Below are 20,407 nucleotides of genomic sequence, written 5' to 3' on the forward strand. Positions count from 1 at the left end.
GCACACTGGCATAGGGGCAGTCCAAACTCCTTATACTTCCTTGGTTCTTCTCCTTGGCAGAAAGGTTTCTTGTTCCAGAAGTGATCTAATTTCTTGGGATCAGGGTCCCAATATTTATACCCAAAAATCCTTTGTTTTCTGAAGGCAAAGAGGCCTCTGCCTAGTCCAAACCAGTTCCTGAGCACTTTGTTTACATGACTTCTTCCTTTCACTTTGCAGGGCAGAGACATCAGCCACCACACAAGAGGTGGAGCCAGCACAGGGGAGGGAAGATACAGCTCTGGAGCACTCTGTTGACATGATTCCTCCTCTCCGTTCACAGTGCAGGGCAGAGACATCAGACTAGCCACAGAGGGTGGAGCCAGCATTGTAGAGGGAAGGCCCAGCCCTATTCAGGTCCCAGGTGTAACTCCTCCCTCCCATCTAGAGGCAGATCTCTCTATTTACAACTAGGCTGCCCCAGCCTGTCTCCTGGAATTCCACAGCCCTGTCACACACAAACCCAGACAAGGAATACACAACCCAGCAGAGGCAGGCTCAAATGGTTAGGCAAGCAAATACCTGCTTTCTAAAAGGGGTATTTGCAAACACAGAATATTAAAATAAACTTCACTAAAATATGTACTTTATTATTCTGAGTTCAGGCATACCAAATCCGAATTTCTAACACGTTCCCCGAGTCAGTTAGGATTAGAAGAGTGTAATAATCTAACTGCCCATTCTAACCTAAGAGAACAGGTAGCCTTCAATAGTGAAAAACGAAAATGGCTGTAATTCACTATTAGAACATGCTACACACATCAGAGCATGTCCTACCTTATACTTACAATACACTCTGCCCTTGGGCCTACCATAGGGGTGTCTAATATGAAGCAAAGGGAAGGTTTAGGGACTGGCAAGTGGGTGCACTTGGCCAAGTGGACATGGCAGTGCTAGACTGCACACAGGCCTTGCAATGGCAGGCCTGAGACATACTTTATAAGCTGCTTCTGTGGGTGGCTCAACCAGTGCTGCAAGCCCACCAGCGATACAAAAGGGGATGATGGACGGAGCGTTTGAGCAAATCAAACACTCACCCCCAGTCAACTGATCTGGGTTTAATCCATCACCATTCTTTAGCTCACTTAGCCACCCCATTTCAGACATGGCTATATGCAAATCAGTCTGACCCTGTGCCTCATGGGAACAGTCCAGCCCGAACTGCCAAGCCATGTCTTCCATGGACCGGAAACAAGCATCCTGGGACCGGTTTCGGATTCATAATCCTCATCAGCCAGGCTATCTTGAATCCAGTGGCCAAGTGAGCAAGGGACTCACATCTGAGCATACCCTGACACACTTAGGGCGAACAAAGCGATACAAAAGGGGATGATGGACGGAGCGTTTGAGCAAATCAAACACTCACCCCCAGTCAACTGATCTGGGTTTAATCCATCACCATTCTTTAGCTCACTTAGCCACCCCATTTCAGACATGGCTATATGCAAATCAGTCTGACCCTGTGCCTCATGGCAACAGTCCAGCCCGAACTGCCAAGCCATGTCTTCCATGGACCGGAAACAAGCATCCTGGGACCGGTTTCGGATTCATAATCCTCATCAGCCAGGCTATCTTGAATCCAGTGGCCAAGTGAGCAAGGGACTCACGTCTGAGCATACCCTGCCACACTTAGGGCGAACAAAGCGATACAAAAGGGGATGCCCACCAGCAGCATTTGACTTACAAGCCCTGGGCACACCTGGTGCACTGTACTAGGGGCTGACAGATACATCAAATAACCCAATCATTGAATCCAATCAGTATATCAATTTAACATGGGGAGCACTTGCACTGATTAGCAGTGGCACAGTGCCCAAAGCATAAATCCAGCAAAAACATATCAAAAGAGAGGAGGCAATCCGTCAAAATGGAAGGGAGACTCACGCCAATGATGTCAGGTCTAATAGCTGGTAATCCAAATGCTGCTTGTGGGCTTGCAGCACTGGTTGTGCCACACGCAGAAGCAGCCTGTAAAAGTGTGTCTAAGGCCTGCCATTGCAGAGTCTGTGTGCAGTCTGTTACTGCCATGCTGACTGTGCAAGTTCAACCACTTGCCAGCCCCTAAACCTTCCCTTTTCTTCATATCAGACATATAGTTATTCACTATTGCAAGGCTACCTGTTCTCCATAGACCTGAAAGGGCAGTTAGATTATTACATCTGATAATCCTAACTGACTCCGTGAACATGGTAGAAATCCAAGTTTAGTATGCCTGAATTCAGAATGATAAAATACATATTTTAGTGAAGTTGGTTTTAACATTCTGTGTTTGAAAATACCACTTTTAGAAAGTAGGTATTTTCTTGTCTAACTATCCAAGCCTGCCTCTGCTAGGTTGTGTATTCCTCGTCTGGAGTTTGAGTGACAGGGCTGGGGGATTCCAAGAGACAGGATGAGTCAACCCAGTGGTGAATAGAGAGATCTGCATCTAGATGGGTGGGAGGAGTTGCACCTGGGACCTGAATAAGGCTGTGCCTGCCTTCCACAATGCCGGCTCCACCCCCTGTGGTGCGTCTGATGTCTCTGCCCTGCTCTGTGAAAGGAGAGAAGGAATCATGTCAACAGAGTGCTACAGGGATGTGCTTTCAATGCTGGCTCCTCCTCCTGTGGGGCGTCTGATGTTTCTGCCCTGCACTGTGAAAGGAAAGAAGGAGTCATGTAAACAAAGTGCTCCAGAACTGGTTTGGACTAGGCAAAGGCCCCTCTGCCCTCAAAGGACAAAGGATTTGGGGGTATAAATCTTGGGACCCTGATCACAAGAAATTAGATGACTTTCGGACTACAAGAAGAAACCTTTGCTGAGGAGAGGAACCTGAAGAAACCGAGGAGAGAGCTGAAGTGCTACTTGGGGGATTGGCCTGCAGTGGTTGTCTGACTGCCAAAGAAAGGAGAAAGGACTTGTGTGCACTTTATTCAACTTGTGAAGGATCTCCAAGGGCTTGAGAAAAGAGCTTGCCTCCTACTGAAGTCTCAGGAACAACAGACTTCAACCCCCAGCTCCCCAGAGTTCTTTGGAAGTGCCTGCTGCTGTTTTAGGCTTTCTGAGGGACTGTGTGTCGCAAGGAGCTGGAAGCGCGACTCAAGAGGAAGAAGTGTGTCGCCGTCGCTGCTGCTGCCATCGCATCATAGATGTCGCCTTTGTAGCTGTCGTATTGCACCACACGAGAGAAGAGTATCGCAACGAAGAGGAAGCGTGTCGCCGTCACTGCTGCTGCCGTCGCATCGTGGATGTTGCCGATGTAGTTGTCGCATTGCACCGCATCACAAGAAGCGCCTGGCATCCACGGAGAAGCGTGCCGCCGTCGGGGCTGCTGCCGTCGCATCAGTGAGCAAGGATGTCATTGCTGCAGTTGTCGCATCGAGCGGAAGCGTCTCTCAACATTGGAGAAGAGTGTCGCCGCCAAAGTCGCTGTGTCGCATCACGGAACAAGGGTGTCACCGCTGCAGCTTACACATCGAGCCGAGACTTCTCGCATCATCGGAGAAGCGTGTCGCATCAGGAGGAACTTGAACGTCTTTATTTCTTTGCACCGGATTTTGCCGCATTTCCATCGTTGCAACACTTTTGTTGCCCTGCGTGTCGCACCTTAAGTTACATTGACTCAAAGTGTAGCATTTTAAGAACTAAAGAGAACTAAGCTAAAACTACCATTTGAAGTACAGTATTGTGGATTTTTGTAGTTTATGGTCTTGTGTTAAATCTATATAAAGAATACTTATTTTTAATATACAACTTGTGTGGTGTCCATCTGTAGTGTCACTTGATTACTGTATGTGTTCACAAATGCTTTACACACTGCCTCTGAGATAAGCCTGTGTGCTCGTGCCAAGCTACCAAGGGGGTGAGCCGGGGTTATTTTAGGAGTGTATCCCCTTACCCTGACTACAGGCAAGGGTCCCTATATGTCACAAGTACCTACCTGTGCCAACTAGAGACCCATCAGGAGTAAAAGGCCTCAACCCTCACGACTGGGCCCAGTAACCCCTGCCTGCCCCATGGCCCTCTAAACAGGGATCCGACTTATGGACAACCCTTTATTGAAGCTTCAGTCTTTTGGACCTTGGATCCCAAGTCTCTCAAAACCGAATGGTACATAAGTCCTCTTAAATGAATGTAACTTAGAGAACCGCACAAGAATCATGACATCTGCATTTTGAGCTCCATGGGAGACAAACAAATTAACGATTTCCAACCTTCACTAGCAGCAAAAATAACTGTGTGGTCAAGACACACAAACTTTTTTTCTGAACACTCCTTTTTAAATGAAACTTAGATATGGTCTACAAAATACTGTTCTGTGAATCGGCTATGTAGTGTTGTCCATAGTGTACACTGCCCCTGCAATCTAGCAAGTTATAGCGTATTCCATATTATATTTTGTTTTTTTATTTCTTTATTGAATACATACAATGGTTAATCCAGGTTCCAAACATGCATAACAAACACATGTGCTCTATCATCGTGATTCAACAGCAACAGTGTGCATCCGAGACAATTATTCTACCGTTCAACAACAGATTTGCCCAGTCCAATCGCAATATGATTGACACATTAGCCTACATTAGCATCTGGCCCATCAACCTAAGTAAAAAGAACCATCATCAGGCCTTGTTGTTCATTTAGCATTGTGTCAGTACCCTGAATAAGAAAAAATAGAACATCACAGGATAATCACATTACATCTTTAGACAATACCAGAAAAAGCTTATTTCAGGGGACGTCTGCCGGATCTGTATGGGGGATCTCTCTGTTGCAAGGAATACAGTAGTAGCTCTGCATACATTGTCAGCTGGTCTCTACAGTATTTAAGATCTCCCAACCATTCCTTGAACATAGGTGCCAGTCCTCTTCCTCATCTGCACGCAACTCTGCGTTTTGCCAATTGCAACCCCAGTGAAGCACATTTTCTTAAGGGGGCTGCAATAGCCTCAGCATAGCCCAGCAGACCCATAATGGGGGTGAGTGTCAAGTGAAGGCCTAGAATTTGTGTCATAGCATCAGAGATACCTTTTCAGTAATCACAAACCCATGCACACCACCATGCCAAGTGGAGGATATCAGCCCCAGGCACTCTGCACCTATCACACATGTCGTCAGAGCGCAGGTGGTATCTATATAATCTGGCTGCGGTGTAATAGATCTGGTGCGGATATTTAAAGTGTACAATGCGCAAGTAACTGCTAGTCGTGATCTGACCGGTTTGTTGACTGCAGTATAGCCATTGTTAGTCAGTCAGAGGCGTCCTCAGTTCTTTATCCCATCCAAGCTGTGAACGCCCTGAATTTCCATTCCCTTAGCCTGTACATTACTGTGGAGCATTTAGATCACATATGTAGGAGTCGTAGTTTGTAGGAGGGCATGTAGTGTACTGAGAGTTGGAGGCCCCTGAGGGAAATCAGAAGTGGCCTCGCTCAGACTATGGCGAAGTCTAATATATAGAAATACCTTCAATGGGGTGGGCTCCTCTGTAGAAAATTGGGCCTCACGAGATATAAGGAAAATGCTCCTTACCAGTATGCATCTGTTCTAGGCATGTAGAGCTGCAGGACTGTACACTATGCATAGATCGCCATCTGGTGTTGGGCTTCATGTTTGCATGTTGTTTTTGTCTTTGAAGAAGTCTTGTAGTCACAAGGTTGGTGACTCCTCCTTCGGTCGACAGTGCGCATAAGCTTCGGCCCCATCGTTAGATTGTTTTGCCAGTAGGGTTAGATGGAGTAGTGAGAAATATAAAGAGGTCAATGCGTGATGTATCTAATTAAGATAATACTGGATCAGATAGAGGTACCCAAGATGGAGGGTGGGTGTGTACAACTCTGCAGCTCAAGATGCCAAGAACAGATGCATACTGGTAAGTAGCCTTTTCCGTTCGAGGCATATGAGCTGCAGATTGTACGCTATGCATAGACTATATAGCAATATCCTCCTTAGCAGTGGTTATCTGTATCTATTGCAGTAGTTTGAAAAAGTGTTTTTAATACAGCCTGGCCCACACTAGCTTGTTGTTTTGCTTGCGCATCTGCACAATAGTGTTTTGTGAAGGCGTGGCCCAAGTTGCTGCTTTGCATATGTCATCTAGGGAAATGTTACCTAAGAATGCCATAGATGTCCCTAGTTTACGTGTAAAATGAGCTCTAGGGGAAATGGTTCATGTGCGTTTGGCTTTAAGGTAGCATATTTGTATGCACTTTACAATCCACCTTGCAATTCCTGTTTTTGATATAGCATAGCCCTTATGAGGTGGGGAGAAAGCTACAAAAAGGTGTTTGGTTTTCCTAAAGGATTTTGTTCTTTCAATGTAGTAAAGTAATGCTCTTCTAACATCGAGGGTGTGTAGAGCTCTTTCTGCCACCGAGTCTGGTTGAGGGAAGAACACTGGTAGTTCAACAGACTGGTTTAAATGGAAGGCAGATACTACTTTGGGTAAACATTTTGGGTTTGTTCTAAGAACCACTTTGTAATGATGGATTTGTAAAAATGGTTCTTATATGGTTAATGCCTGGAGTTCGCTCACTCTTCTGAGAGATGGCACTAAAAATGCTATTTTCCAAGTAAGGTACTGCAGTTCACTTTTGTGTAAAGGGTCAAATGGGGGACCCATTAGTCTGGTCAGGACTATATTGAGATTCCACACTGGAGAGGGCTGGAGCTCTTGGTGGAATTATTCTTTGAAGTCCTTCCATAAAAGCTTTTATCGCAGGAACTCTAAACAAAGAAATGTTGTGGGTTTTGCAGTTGGCCGCTATGGCAGCTAAATGTAGACTTATAGTTGTATACGCTAGGTTACATTGTTGTAGATGCAAAAGGTAACAGATGATATTTTGAATGGAAACATCCAGTGGTTCAATTTTGTTGTGAGAGCAATAAATGACAAACCTCTTCCATTTTGCTGCATAGCATGCCCTTGTTGTAGGGCATCTAGCATCTTTGATAATGTTCATAAAGTCTGGCGGGAGATTGAGGTAGCCAAACTCTAGGATTTCAGGAGCCAAATCGCAAGGTTGAGCTGATTGGGATCTGGATGTCTTATGTCACCATGTTCTGAGTGAGAAGCTTAGGTGAGAGGTGCAGCTTTTGATGTGGTACTACTGATAGCTGCAGCAGAGTTGCGAACCATGGTTGCCTTGCCCACGTTGGGGCCACGAGGATCATTGTGAGGTAATGCTGTTGGAGTTTCCTCACTAGCAATGGAATGAGTGAGAGAGGCAGAAAAGCGTAAGCAAATTTGCCTGACCAATTCATCCATAGCGCATTGCCTTTGGACAATGGGTGTGGATACCTGGATGCGAAGGTTTGGCATTTTGCGTTTTGGTGTTTGGCGAACAGATCTATTTCTGGCTGTCACCACATGTGAAAGAATGGAAGAAGAACTTGAGGATAAAGTTCCCATTCGTAGATCTGTTGTGTTTGACGACTGAGCAGATCGCTATTTGATTGTGTACTTCTGGTAGGTGTTCTGCTAGGAGGTATATCTTTCGTGTAATGGCCCACCTCCAGATGCTCTGTGCTAGACGGGATAACTGGAGAGTGTGTCCCTCCCTGTTTTTGTATGTAATACATTGCTGTTGTGTTGTCTGTACGAATTAGGACAGCTTTGCATAGGAGTTGCTGTTGAAAAGTCTCCAACGCTAGAGAGATTGCCAACAATTCCAAGTAGTTGATGTGGAATTGCTTATGTTGAGAGGTCCATAAACCTTGAATGGTATGGTTGTGGAGATGTGCTCCCCAGCCGGTGAGCGACGAATCTGTTCTCACCATCTGTGGAACTGGCTCGAGGAACGACAGTCCTTTCGAAAGATTTTTTGTGGTCCACCACTGTAGAGAGCGATGGGTGCGGTCGTCCACCAACACCAGATCTGTTAGTTGACCTTGAGCTTGGTTCCACTGACGTGCTAGATATTCTTGTAATGGGCGCATTTGCAATCTTGCATGAGGGACTAGGAAAATGCAAGATGCCATCATTCTTAACAGCTGCATGAACACTCTTGCTGGTAGTGAGTGTTGTGTCTGAAATCTTTGAACTAGGGTTTGTATAGCATTTATCCTGCTATGATTGGGTTATGTTAGGGCTGTGGAAGTATTCACTGTTGCCCCAAAATATTGTTGCATTGTAGACGGTTGGAGATGGGATTTGGCTAGATTTACGGTGAATCCCAGAGTGTGAAGCAACTGTATTGTCAGGAGTGTGTGTTGAACACAGGTGCTGTGGGCGTTTGCTTTTATAAGTCAATCGTCTAGATAGGGGAGGGGCGGCCAGTTCAGGAAATATCCCACTATAAAGGGAGGCAAATCAACAAGCTGGTGCAGGTCCCCTGTGTGCCCCAGCCAGAACGTCTCAAACAGCCCCTTCCTGATGCACCAGTCTGTGCCCATGAGCAGGAGCAATCGGATCCGGCCTCCCACAGGCGACATCAGTCGGCAAGTGCCGAGGGCACCTCCGCCCCTCGGGGGTCTGATCAATTAGGAATTTCCCCGTCTGATGGGTGCGGGGAGATGTGGGAAGCCCCACCCACTCTGCAGCGAATCCGTAATCACCCACTCACCTCAGGGAGGCCCGGAGCAGTTCAGCTTGCCGTGCTACGCAACTGCCATTTTCGGCAGCCCGCTGATTTGTTGCGAGGCGGGAAGGACTTGCTGCGAGGCCTCACTCCGCCATCGCAGTTTCCAATAAATGTCTATGTTCCTCGTTTGGGGCACTGAGTGGAGAGGCATCCCTTATAATACAGTGTCTCATGTTTCACTGCATTCAGTGGCCTTTTGGAGCAGGATAGTGCCCGATGATGGGCCTGGACTGCAGGAGCTTCACTCCAGTGCGGCCATCATGCTTGCCGGTTCTCTAGCGCCCGTCACGTTCAAGAACATACTTAGACATAAAACAGTAGCCTTTCAGAGAGAAGAGCTAGAAGAACTAATCACAATATGCAGCAAATACACCCACAATACAATGGCAGTTTAAGCCACAATTTTTCCATCACATACCACCCACACTACAAGGTGGGGAAAAAGAAAAAACGTTTGTCTGCATGACATCACTAAGCATGACCATCATCTTTCACTGGTTTCTAATTATGAGTTTCAAACAAATGGTTCCGTCTCACTTTAATTTCCTTATAATTAAATCCAACTTAAGCGCCTGTTACACATTTACATTTTCGTTATGATTTTTCATACTTAAATTAGTTCACACTTACGAATTGATAGGGTCGAATTTCTCAACTCCATACATAGGGTGGGTCTCTGCACGTTTGATGACTTTCTGAGTGTCATACAGCAAAAACATTCCAAAAAGTACCAGCCCACCATAAATTGCAATAGAATACATGCCAGCACCAAATGCAGAGGTTGGAGGCAGGAACATGCTCCCTATGATTCAAGAAAGACATATCAATAAATGTTCATTTAACAGACTTTAAATGTGAAGTGAATAATATAGATCAACAATAACCAAAGAGTACAAACAATGTTACTGTAGTTTTTCTATGTTGTGAGGGTATCTTTGCTGAAAAGGAAACATTAATGTAAACAATTTGATGTAATTAGCCAACATTTTAAAGTGACATTAACAACTAGAACACAAAGCTTTTACATACTGCAGTTGCATCAGAGCACTATTAGGTAGGTATACACAACCGCGAAGACACATATGCTTATAACATGTTGGCAGCACACCATTATTCCTGTATTTGACTGTTATCATATTATTTATTCAGCAAATGCTGCCATAAAAGTGCACATCGATACAGTTCAGATGAAAACTTTAAAACAATAAAATCAATAATATCCTTAAAACCATGATAAAAATCATTAATGAACATTTCTTATATAACAACTTAATCAAAAAACATTACTAGTCGCGGAGTTTCATAGTGCAGCTGGAGCCATTGGCTTGTACTTCTGGGTTTCAACAGCACCTCATAAGGGAGGGTCAACAAATTAGAGGCGGGGCTAAAATATACAAATCACGTCACCAACAACAATAGACAATGTAGTACAATGAAAGCCCTAGTATTAGAAGTGGACAACGTTTTTTCCCTTGCTGCACATTAGAACCCATTCTCTGTGACTCTCCAGGATCTCTAAAGACCTGAAGGAGGCGTGGAAGTGTAGGCCCTCAAGTGCCCTCCTACCCTGTGGCTCCTAAAGAACTGAGAAAAGCAGCCAGTACGGAGCAGGGGGTCTAACATGGCTCAGGCCGATGGCTGCTCTGATCTTCTTAGCAAAAAACAAATGGGGCTGAAATGCACTCTAGAAATGACCTAACAGAAGACTAGAAGAAGGCAGGAGGCCCTGATTTTTTGGTATGTAATGGGAGAGCAGTTTAAGAAAAGAATGTCGGGAGGCTAGTTTTTATGTTTTTTAAATCATGTTGATCGGAGAGTATTTAGTAAGTGGTGTAAGAAAATACACCTTTTTGCAGTGCTCTCCTCATTTTTTATGCATTGCACATCAAGTATTCTATGCTCTTAAGTGACTGTGGCATGGTTGAACAGACTGTCAAATATTTTCTAAATTGTTCTTTTTGCCAAGACAGCTGTTGGTTTGCAGCCCTCCTGCGCAATTGCAGGCGTAATAGTACTGGGAGTGAAGGATACTTTTCCCCACCTAGTTCCGAATGTCATTTCAGATTACAATTCTGTGGCAGGACCCAGAGGCGAGGATTAGGCTTATCCTTTCTTCAATTTGAATCACAGCAGCCTTTATCAAAGTACAAAACATTGGAACAAACTACATTTCCCATGGTACATAGGGGAAATCAAAGTGAAAAGTCTGTACAATCAGGACGCCTTTGGTTGTAGAACGGTCCCCGCAGACTCTCCTTCCTTCTCTTTCTTCACTGCTCCAGCAGCATCCAGATAAGTCCTCTCTGTTTCCCTTTATTGTGCATGGTTTTGTGCAGTATTTCTGGTATTTTATTACAGAATTTTCGCCCTCGCAGCTTAATTGTGCTTGATACCACATATGGGATTATTGGTTGTGACCAAAACACAAAAGGGAGGTACCCTCTGAACCGATATGGGACAGGGTGAATAAGTTTTTAAAAGAGAAAAGTCCCTGAGCTTGAGGATATCATTTTAGTCATAATGTATCCAACCTGAGGCGTCTGTACCTCTTTTTACCAGATCTACGAAATGACCATACACACTAACACACACTATAATGTTTTACAAATTACTCTTGACGAGAAGCTGTATCAGGAACCGGTGACAGGGAGGCCGCTGCTTTTAAATCAGATCACAATAGTGACGACGGACATATCCGCCAAACGGCAGAAGGAAGCATATCTCATGACCCTTCCTTTGGTACATCAACAGCCATCCTTCCCACATATAAGACGGGACTGCAGTAAGCACTTTATTAATAAGGAAACTTGTACCTGTTTTTAACAAAATATATATCCCATACGGTGGTCACCCCTGATACAACGTGTATTTACGAGTGTTGCAATATTTGAACTCAGGTGAAGAAAAAATTGTAAAAAACTCTTTGCCAAACTATGCAAGATATGCTGCTAAAGGAATAAGAAGCCATATCCTCAAGGAAAAATTTGTTACCTAAAATTCCTCAAATCACGAGTGAATTTTATTTTAATAAAAACCGTCCTGAAGAAGGTGTACATATCCACTCAAGACACCGAAACGCCGCGTCGACTTTTTGGTTTTTAACTGTATTTTGTATTAATTTCATGTATTGTGTAGACTGTATTATGCATATATCTTTTTAAGAAATAAATTGATGATTTTAATTTTCTGGTACCCAACGGAGTTTTTTTATGTGGTTTGCTTCTAGGACATTGTTTCAGAGTAACTATACTGACGTTTTAGCCATTAATTTGTAAAACATTATAGTGTGTGTTAGTGTGTATGGTCATTTCGTAGATCTGGTAAAAAGAGGTACAGACGCCTCAGGTTGGATACATTATGACTAAAATGATATCCTCAAGCTCAGGGATTATTGGTTGTGACCCACTCAAGTTTTTCTCCTTCAGGGACCGCAGGAGTCTGTCTCTCAGCTCCTACGCGGTCACTTTCTGTGATCAAACTCTTGCGCGCGGTGCGGTCAGCCTACGGCCTGGGGCGCCGCACTCTTCCTACAACGCGATCAGTGCATCTCTACCCCCTGTTCCCCTGCGTGCGTCTCGCTCACTGCTGTCAGTGAAGCGCGGCCGGCTAGCGGAAATTGACACAGGGGAAGGTCTTTACTGAGATCATTGCCTCGGTTAATCTCTTTTGGTTCGTGTCTCTGTCCGTTACTCGTTAGAGCATTTGCTAGCTGCATACAGCATTCGACGCGTGGTAGCGAGCGCCTGCCTGAAGACAGACACCTGTGTTCAGGTAAAATAATTGGTATACGGTGGGACAGTCCCAGGCAGATTACTGTTCTTCCCTGGAAAATAAAGGGAGAAAGTCTCTAAAACCTTTTGATAAATCCTGTCACAGGGATATACTTTAGGTTCAACCTAGCCAACTTGCCCAACTGCCTCAGGCTACCTCAATGGAGAGCTTTGAGGACGCCGAGTACATGGAAGAGGAGGAAGTTACTTGCCTCCCGATCGATGACCATTTTTGCGAGTTGATGGATGCCTCCATACTCAAGGCAGTTTCACAGGTGGTGGCCCCCCTGGAGAGGAGACTCACAGCACTGCAAGCCCAATCCCAGAAGCCCCTCAACCAGAGGGAAGATGTGGTGAGGTCTCTAGAGGAAACATAATCCAGACAAACGTAAGCGCACAGAGGGGTCAGGGGTAGACCTGAAAGCTTTTGAACGTCTGAAGCAGGCGTTTATGGACCCCCAGCCCGTTCTAGAACCCTCAGGTCAGAGCGCTCTCAGAGAAACCCCAAGTACCATCCCCCAAGGTACTCCAGGGGATGAGGCTGACTCCCCGAATACTACTGACGGCGACAGGGAGCAGCCCGACCCTGGCGCACCAGCCGGTCTCCCCTCCCGGACTCAGTACTAGCCAACCCAAACCTGGTTGTGGCAGTGGATCTACTAGATACGGATGACCTACTGCATCTGCGGTTGGCAGAATAGTTTCCGGCCCCCAAGGTTTCCTCCTACATGGCTAGCAGGCTTAGGAAGCCCTTGAATAAGGAGGTGAGGAACTGCCCCAAGGCAAAATGCGAAGGCCTCCGGCACGCTGATCTGCTCCGGAAACCTTGTCTAGCTGAGCTCAGCGGGCAATAATCTCCGTGGGAAATGCCAACTGCACGATTTACACAGAGCGGCGCAGATTCTTGATCATCAAGATCGACCCCAAACTAGGGGATCTTTCTACCTCAGAGGCAGGCATGGTTGCCCAGGGTAATCTTTTTAGAGACCAGTTTATCCGGGAACTGGGAAAGTTTGTTAATACATTCAATTCCCTAGATAAGGCCCAAACCTCCATTAAAAAAATATTTAACCCCTGTGTTTTTGCCTCCGCCGGGCGAGGAAGGGGGCGTTTGAACGGTGGCTACACACCAAGCTTCCAGAGGAGGAGAATCCAGATGGGGCCAATATCAGGGCTCCAGAGAATTCGGGAACTTTTACCAGACCGAAAGCCTGTCGCAGAGGTGGCCACAGGGGCAGCAACTACAACAGTTCACAAGGTGTGAACCTAATGGATGGAAAACCTTTAGGCTTGGGAATCGTTTGGCTCTATTCTTGCATAACTGGGAATCCCTGTCGTCAGAAGCATTGGTCCTTCAAACGGTCCAAGGGTTTCACATCGAGTTCAATGGGACCCCGTCTAAACCCATGATCCCAGACCTCTGGTCTTCCCAAGCGATCAACAAGCCCTGATCGACTTAGAGATAGCAGATCTCTTGGAGAAGGGAGCTATCGTCCCCACTGCCAGACATTCCAACGGGTTCCTGAGCAATATCTTCCTAGTGGAGAAAAGGGACGGAGTCCAGCATCCAGTGATCAACCGAAAGTAGTTCAATGGGTGCCTCCTATATTGTGATTTCAAAATGGAGGGCATTCACCTTCTCAGGGATCTTCTATGGAGCGCGGACTGGATGGTCAGTTTGGACTTTAAAGATGCCTACCTGATTGTGCATATTTTTCAGCCCCACAGGCATTTTCTGCAATTCCAGTGGGGATCCCAAGTGTTTTATTTTAGCTCCCTTCATTCCGACTCTCATCCACCCCTTGGTGTTTTACGTGTTTGGCGGAGTTCCTATGAGCACTTGGGGTACGACTGATCGTCTATCTCGACAATATTCTCTTTATGCATCAATGCCCTCATGCTCTAACCCTCCAATTGCAGATGGCCGTAGACCTACTGGAGTCCCTGGGCTTCGTGATCAACACGCACAAATCCACTCTGATCCCGGTTCAATCCATTCAGTTCCTAGGATTCCCTATGAATTCGGTAGAGGCGACTCATACTCCCTCCCCAGAAATCGTCCAAAATCAGACACGAGCTATGGAGAAACCTGATTAAACCTCAGATCACTCTACGACAGCTAGCCCCCATAATGGGGCTGCTCTCGGCTCCCATCTAGGTGATCTTTCTAGGACCCCTTCACTACCGGACCCTACAACGCCTAAAGATAATGCACCTCCGGAAGGGTTTATCCTACTCCCAACGGATCCCACTCACGGCGAAAGTGGAGGAGGCAATTAAGTGTTGGGTCTCCAAATATGGAGGCATGGAACGGCAGGGCAATTTTCGTCTCCCAACCGGACCTGGTGATCGAATCAGATGTCAGCGGCTTGGGGTGGGGTGTTCGTGAGTTATCTATCAGAGGAAAATGGTCTTCCGACGAACAAGCCCTTCATATAAACTGCCTAGAACTGATGACCGGTTCGTTCGCACTCAGGTGCTGGACGAAGGACAAGGTCCAATTCACGGTCCTCCTGAAGATGAACAACATGGCGGAGGTCCGTTATGTCAATCATTTCGGAGGTACCCGCTAAAAGCCCTGTCGGACCTGGCCCGGACTCTATGGTTTGTCTAATCACATATCCCTTACGGCAGAAAATCTTCCATGCCAAGCCAACCAGATAGCGGATTGGCATTCCCATCACTAGAGATGTCAGCCTGTGGAAAATGGACATCTTAGTCTTCCAGCGGCTTCAGAAACGTTGGGACCCATTGTCAATGGATCTTTTTGCTTCCCGCCTGGACTTTCAGGCAGAGAGGTTCTGCAGCTGGAGACCAGACCCCTTGGCAGTAGCGATGGATGCTTTCTTCCAGGACTGGACCCTGGAAAGGGCCTTTGCTTTCCCTCCGTTTGAGCGAAGGATGCTTTCCTCCAGGACTGGACCCTGGAAAGGGCCTTTGCTTTCCCTCCGTTTGCGCTGATAACACGACTGTCGGACCAAGTGTGCAGGCAAGGGGCGGATCTGGTCGTTATCACTTCAGTCTGGAGGTCGCAAGCCTGGTATCCAGTGATGATGGAACTTTCCTGGGATTTTCCGTCCCTCTAACCCTAGATCCAGATCTCCTTAGGGATACCCAGGGCAATCCTCAATCCCCGATAGGGGCAGGATCCCTCCGGCTAATGGCACGCAGGATTACCGGGAACGATGGAAAGTCCCAGGAATTTCAGTGGAGGCTTCCGCACTCCTTGGTAAGGCGTGGACAGACAATGCAAATCGGAGTGGTCTAGATGGGTATGCTGGTGTCTCCAACACCAAATGGATCCCGTGGGGACAGAGGTTGTGAACATCCTGAATTTCTTAGCACACATGGCTTCACAGGGTTTAGCATACAGGTCTATTAATACTTTTCGATCAGCAATCTCGGCGGGACACCTTCCCATAGATGACCACCAGGTGGGGGAACACCCGTGCGTATGCAAACTCCTAAGGGGTATTAGGCTATCTCTTCCCCCAGAACCTAGATATTCTGAACTATGGGGCGTGAATAAAGTCCAATAGGTACTTGTCCAGGAAAGAATTGTCTGCGAAATTGGCAAATGCTGCTTTGCCTCATATCCTGTCGCAGGGTATTGGACATGCGGGCTCTGGATATTACAGGTAGGATTTTTACTCCAAATGGGATAACTTTTCACATTTCTCAAAGAACAAAATGCAATTATAGAGTGGTGTTTTATCCAGAGTTTCAATGTGTGCCAAAACTGTATGTGGTCTGGCCCCTTTAAATGTACGAAGCGGTCGCGGTCGAGCTTCGTTCCCAAGATGAAACAACTATTTATTGCTCTGACCAAGCCTCACAGATCGGTTTCCTCCCCTACGATTGCCAGATGAAATAAATGGGTGATGCAGGAAGCGGTGATTAACATCTCCTAGTTGGACGCCAACTCTGTTAGGGGAGCCATGGCTTCTTAGACCTTCTCCCTGGGGGCTTGTTTAGAGGATATCCTCAATGCAGCAGACTGGTCTTCGGACTCAACTTTTAAACGGTTTTACTTCAAACCGGCTTCATCCCTGGCAATCGCAGTGGTGATCCAGCTTTAAACTAGCCTAGTCCTCGCTTCCGGGTCCTGCCATAGATTGAAAGATTTCCTAGCTATTGTAATGGAAAGTTTCAATTCTATTAAGGACACGGCGGCAAGGATTAACCCACCAGTCTAGCCAGGGACTGCCTCCTACCCTCATTAGGAGTCAGATCCTACGGTTTTCAGTGATGCAAAAATTGATTGAAGGTAACTTTAATTATCGTTTTGATTGATGTTTACACAAAAAATTTCAAATGATGGTTATGCTTATGATTGTGATGTACTGTCATTGAAATGACGAACCGGCAGGCGTAGAAGAGAGTACCTCAAATTTCTCATTGTGCTTCTTTCTAGGATCGGAGTACACTAAACAGGAGAAACTGAGAAGTTGTGTTCACAGGAAGAAAGAGGAGTAAGGAGTGTCTGCGGGGACCGTTATACAACCAAAGGCGCCCTGATTGGATAGACTGTTTTCTCTTTGATTTCCCCTATGTACCATGGGAAATGTAGTTTCTTCCAATGTTTGGTACTATGATAAAGGCTGCTGTGATTAGAAGCTAAGAAAGTATAAGCCTTATCCTCACTTCTGTGTCCTAAATAGAATTGAAACTTTCTATTACGATAGCTAGGAAATCTTTCATTCAAGTAAACATAAATTTGTGACCTCTGATAGGGCAATGCTACTTAACCCCTTCCACGCTCATGACGAGCTGGGCTCGTCATGAGGTAGCCTCCTCGCACGCTCATGACGAGCCCAGCTCGTCACGTAAAGTGCGATTTAAAAAAACTCAGCGTACGGGCGGAATTCCGCCCGCACGCATGCGGTTAAATCAAATTTAAAGGACATACATGTTATGTCAAATGGTGTTATATAGAGCATGTTCACGAACTTCAGAGTTTATCCACACCGAGCATGTCTGCAATTGTGGGTCAGCCAAAAAGGTTGGCCTATAAGGAGAACCCCAGGCCTGGCCCAGAAAGGTCAGTGTATTGTGGAAAGGGTAGGTTCTCCCGCAGTTAAGCTCAATGAGGGGCAGGTGGACATTGGTCTTGCAGCCTACAATTAAAACCTGGGAACAATATAAAACCAAGCTGTTTATTACATAACTGAAAGCAGAGTTGCTGGAATCCTGCAACTTTGGAAAGTCGACCTGAGCTAAGGAACTAGTACTCCAGAATGGAAGTTTTCTCTTTAAGGTAACTAACTACTAAAACTTGTCCAAAACATTCACTCTAAAATAACCACGAAATCTTGCCAAACTTACTTCAAAGAATTCATCCTGGGTCCCACAAAAAGGTTTTCATGAGTGAAGATCAAGGCTATAGCATAACTACTCAAAGGTATCCAACCATGAAGAAACCATTCCAGCACCAGCATATCAGACTGCCCACTCTAAATGAAGGTCGGACCTCCAGAAAAGTGCCCAAATTAAAGGGAGAAAAACATTCAGCATGACTTAATATCAAATTTGATTCCAATATTCACTAGCCACTCATCAACAGAAGGGTGCCTAAAGCCTGGTCAACTACATAGAAGACACTGCCTCAGGAACAAAAGTGTTTTCCAGTTGCAAAGAAACTGATTTGCAAATACAAACGGTTAGCAAAACAAGGCCTTCTCAACTAATAAAAATGGAGTTTAAAACCTAATCGAATTGCAAATAGGAGGGAGTATGAGAGCGGAATCCCCTCATATTTCCCAATAAGGAGGGGACATCAGAGAGGCACCAAACTCCTATTTGTGGCTGACTGCTCTCGCCCATCGTTTTCCCAAATAGGAAACCTTTTTAAGAAGCACCTGTCCCTTTCAAGAACACAGAAGCCCACGTTTTCAGCTGCACACATTTTGTTTTTGCCACCACAGTTCAAGGGTCAGGACAACAAGACCCAGATCTCCGTGCAGCCTGCTGCCGCCTGCATCACCACCAATCACTACAAAACAATACCTCCAAGACCATAGATCATGCTTATTATATTGATAGAGAGCTGTAGAAGTCTCGCTACCAGGAGGAGCTTCAAAAACCATTGCAGGCTCCCGCAGTGTGGGCGTGCACGTCAGCGGCCGACAGAGGCTGGGCTGGTCCACCCCCCCTAAATTGTTAAACAGGATCCTCAAAATCACGGGGAGATTTATTTGCACGTTTGGTTATTTATTGAGGCGCTCATATTTCATAACTATGGTAAAGCGTAAACGTGCAGCAGTTGCGTCTGGCAGTAAAAATAAAAATGACAAGACTGAGCGCACTCATAACAAATTATTTAAATACCGCTATGGGTTTAATTAACAGCAAGATTGTCAACGTTGAGGAGCGACTAGCAGCTACCAAAAACAGCCTTAACTGCAGTAACTGAAGGAACAGTATAGAGTGAAAAAATATTAGAGCCTGGTACAGACATAAACCTTCAACAAAAGGATATAATAGCCGAAATACACAATCCTAATATAGCGCCTTGCGTGTCCACAATACCTCTTGAATTAACAGTTTTAACAGCGAGCACAGACTCAACGATCACCTTTGTGAATAAAAAAAAACAGCCACCGGAAGGTAAAAACAAAAGTTCTTTGTGAACAGCCTCAATTATTAACCGAGAGAGTAATTGCATAAGGGATTCCACAAGCATTGAACATCAGCCTAATCTGGAAACACTATTTGAAAAACTACATGGGAAAAAGGACTCAATTGAAAGGAACTTGATGTTAGCTATAATAAAAATCAAGAGTGATGCAGCCAAGATCTCAAAATTAATTACAGATTCGATACGAACAGAAAATCGCTTCAGTACAACTGGTCCAAATGCCAGATTCACCAGGAAAATGACTGCACACAATGAAACATCCACTGTCAATGACACTTTGCCAGGTATTTCGGGACTACAACCATCGGGTGGCAGGCACAACATTGCAGAACTTATGGCCACAAAAACTAGGCATACGGTGTTTAACCCTGGGTTGTCAAATTCCAGCAATGCGGATACGACAACAAAGAACAAAAACATGGACAAAACTCAACTTCCCTCTCAAACTGCAAGAACCCACCAGAGATCCCTCCACCTACCACCTGAGGCAACACCTTATACCATGGTTCTTAAAAATGTCCCAGAGCTGAGGGATGGGGCCAAAAAGGGTTGGGGAGACCTAAAAATAAGGCAGTATATTGGTTTACCAAACACTGCTACTTTAACTCAAATTTCTTGGCCCAAAATATCATCATGGTAGAAAGAGTATTCTCGGTGGGGAAACTGTCAAAAGATTACCAAGAAGACTGTGTTGTCGTTTCTATTCAAAATCCAGAAATGGTTAGATCTTTGTTTGAGGAGTTACATACTAGAAGGATATTGTCAATAACGTCTCAGACGAGGTCATTACCCCAGCCCCCTTAGGGTTATTTTATAAACCAGCCATGGAACATGTAAGTCACCCTGGAAATAGATTAGCCCTGGAGGATAGGGTGACATCAATTACTTTGTCAAATAGATTTCTACCCCTCAGATGATGTAGTGATTTAGACTGACTACAGCCTGTTGCCGAATACAATCCTCCTACTAAAATAAATCAAGTATTAAAATCAACTAAAAATTCAAAATGGAAGACCTAGACGTTGGTAACATGGAACATTGCAGGTATTAATAAGAGATTGAGTGATGAAGCCTGGTTGGATTTTTTTAAGCAATTGTCAAATCATCTGCATGCTAGAAACGTGGCATACGAAACCCTTCCACATTGACGGTTTCACAAAAATTGATACGCAAGCAAGCAAGCAACCCCCTCTCGAAATGGAAGGGCTAAAGGGGGTTTAGCAGTCTTGGTCTCCGTCACATGCCCACTTACTTTTAAGCCTATACTGATTCATCTGATTTTCAATTCCTGTGGTTTTTATCTGTGGATAACCAATGTTTCGTAATAATAAACAATTTTCATAACAATGTATTTGATAATACTAGAAACCAAGTTATACTGGCCCTTGAGAAGGAGCTT

At 45.3% G+C, this 20,407-nt stretch overlaps 1 protein-coding gene across 2 annotated transcripts in view; it reads right to left on the reverse strand.

Moving 5' to 3' along the window:
* Window positions 1–20,407, reverse strand: part of GHITM (growth hormone inducible transmembrane protein) — a 296,117-nt gene that overhangs the window by 15,298 nt on the left and 260,412 nt on the right. For both annotated transcript variants that reach the window (XM_078643354.1, XM_078643353.1), the window contains exon 8: window positions 9,232–9,403. In XM_078643354.1, coding sequence (XP_078499480.1) covers window positions 9,232–9,403 — 172 coding nt within the window. The remainder of the gene's footprint in view (window positions 1–9,231; window positions 9,404–20,407) is intronic.

Source organism: Lissotriton helveticus, chromosome 5_1 (assembly GCF_964261635.1).
Source record: "Lissotriton helveticus chromosome 5_1, aLisHel1.1, whole genome shotgun sequence".
NCBI lineage: Eukaryota > Metazoa > Chordata > Amphibia > Caudata > Salamandridae > Lissotriton > Lissotriton helveticus.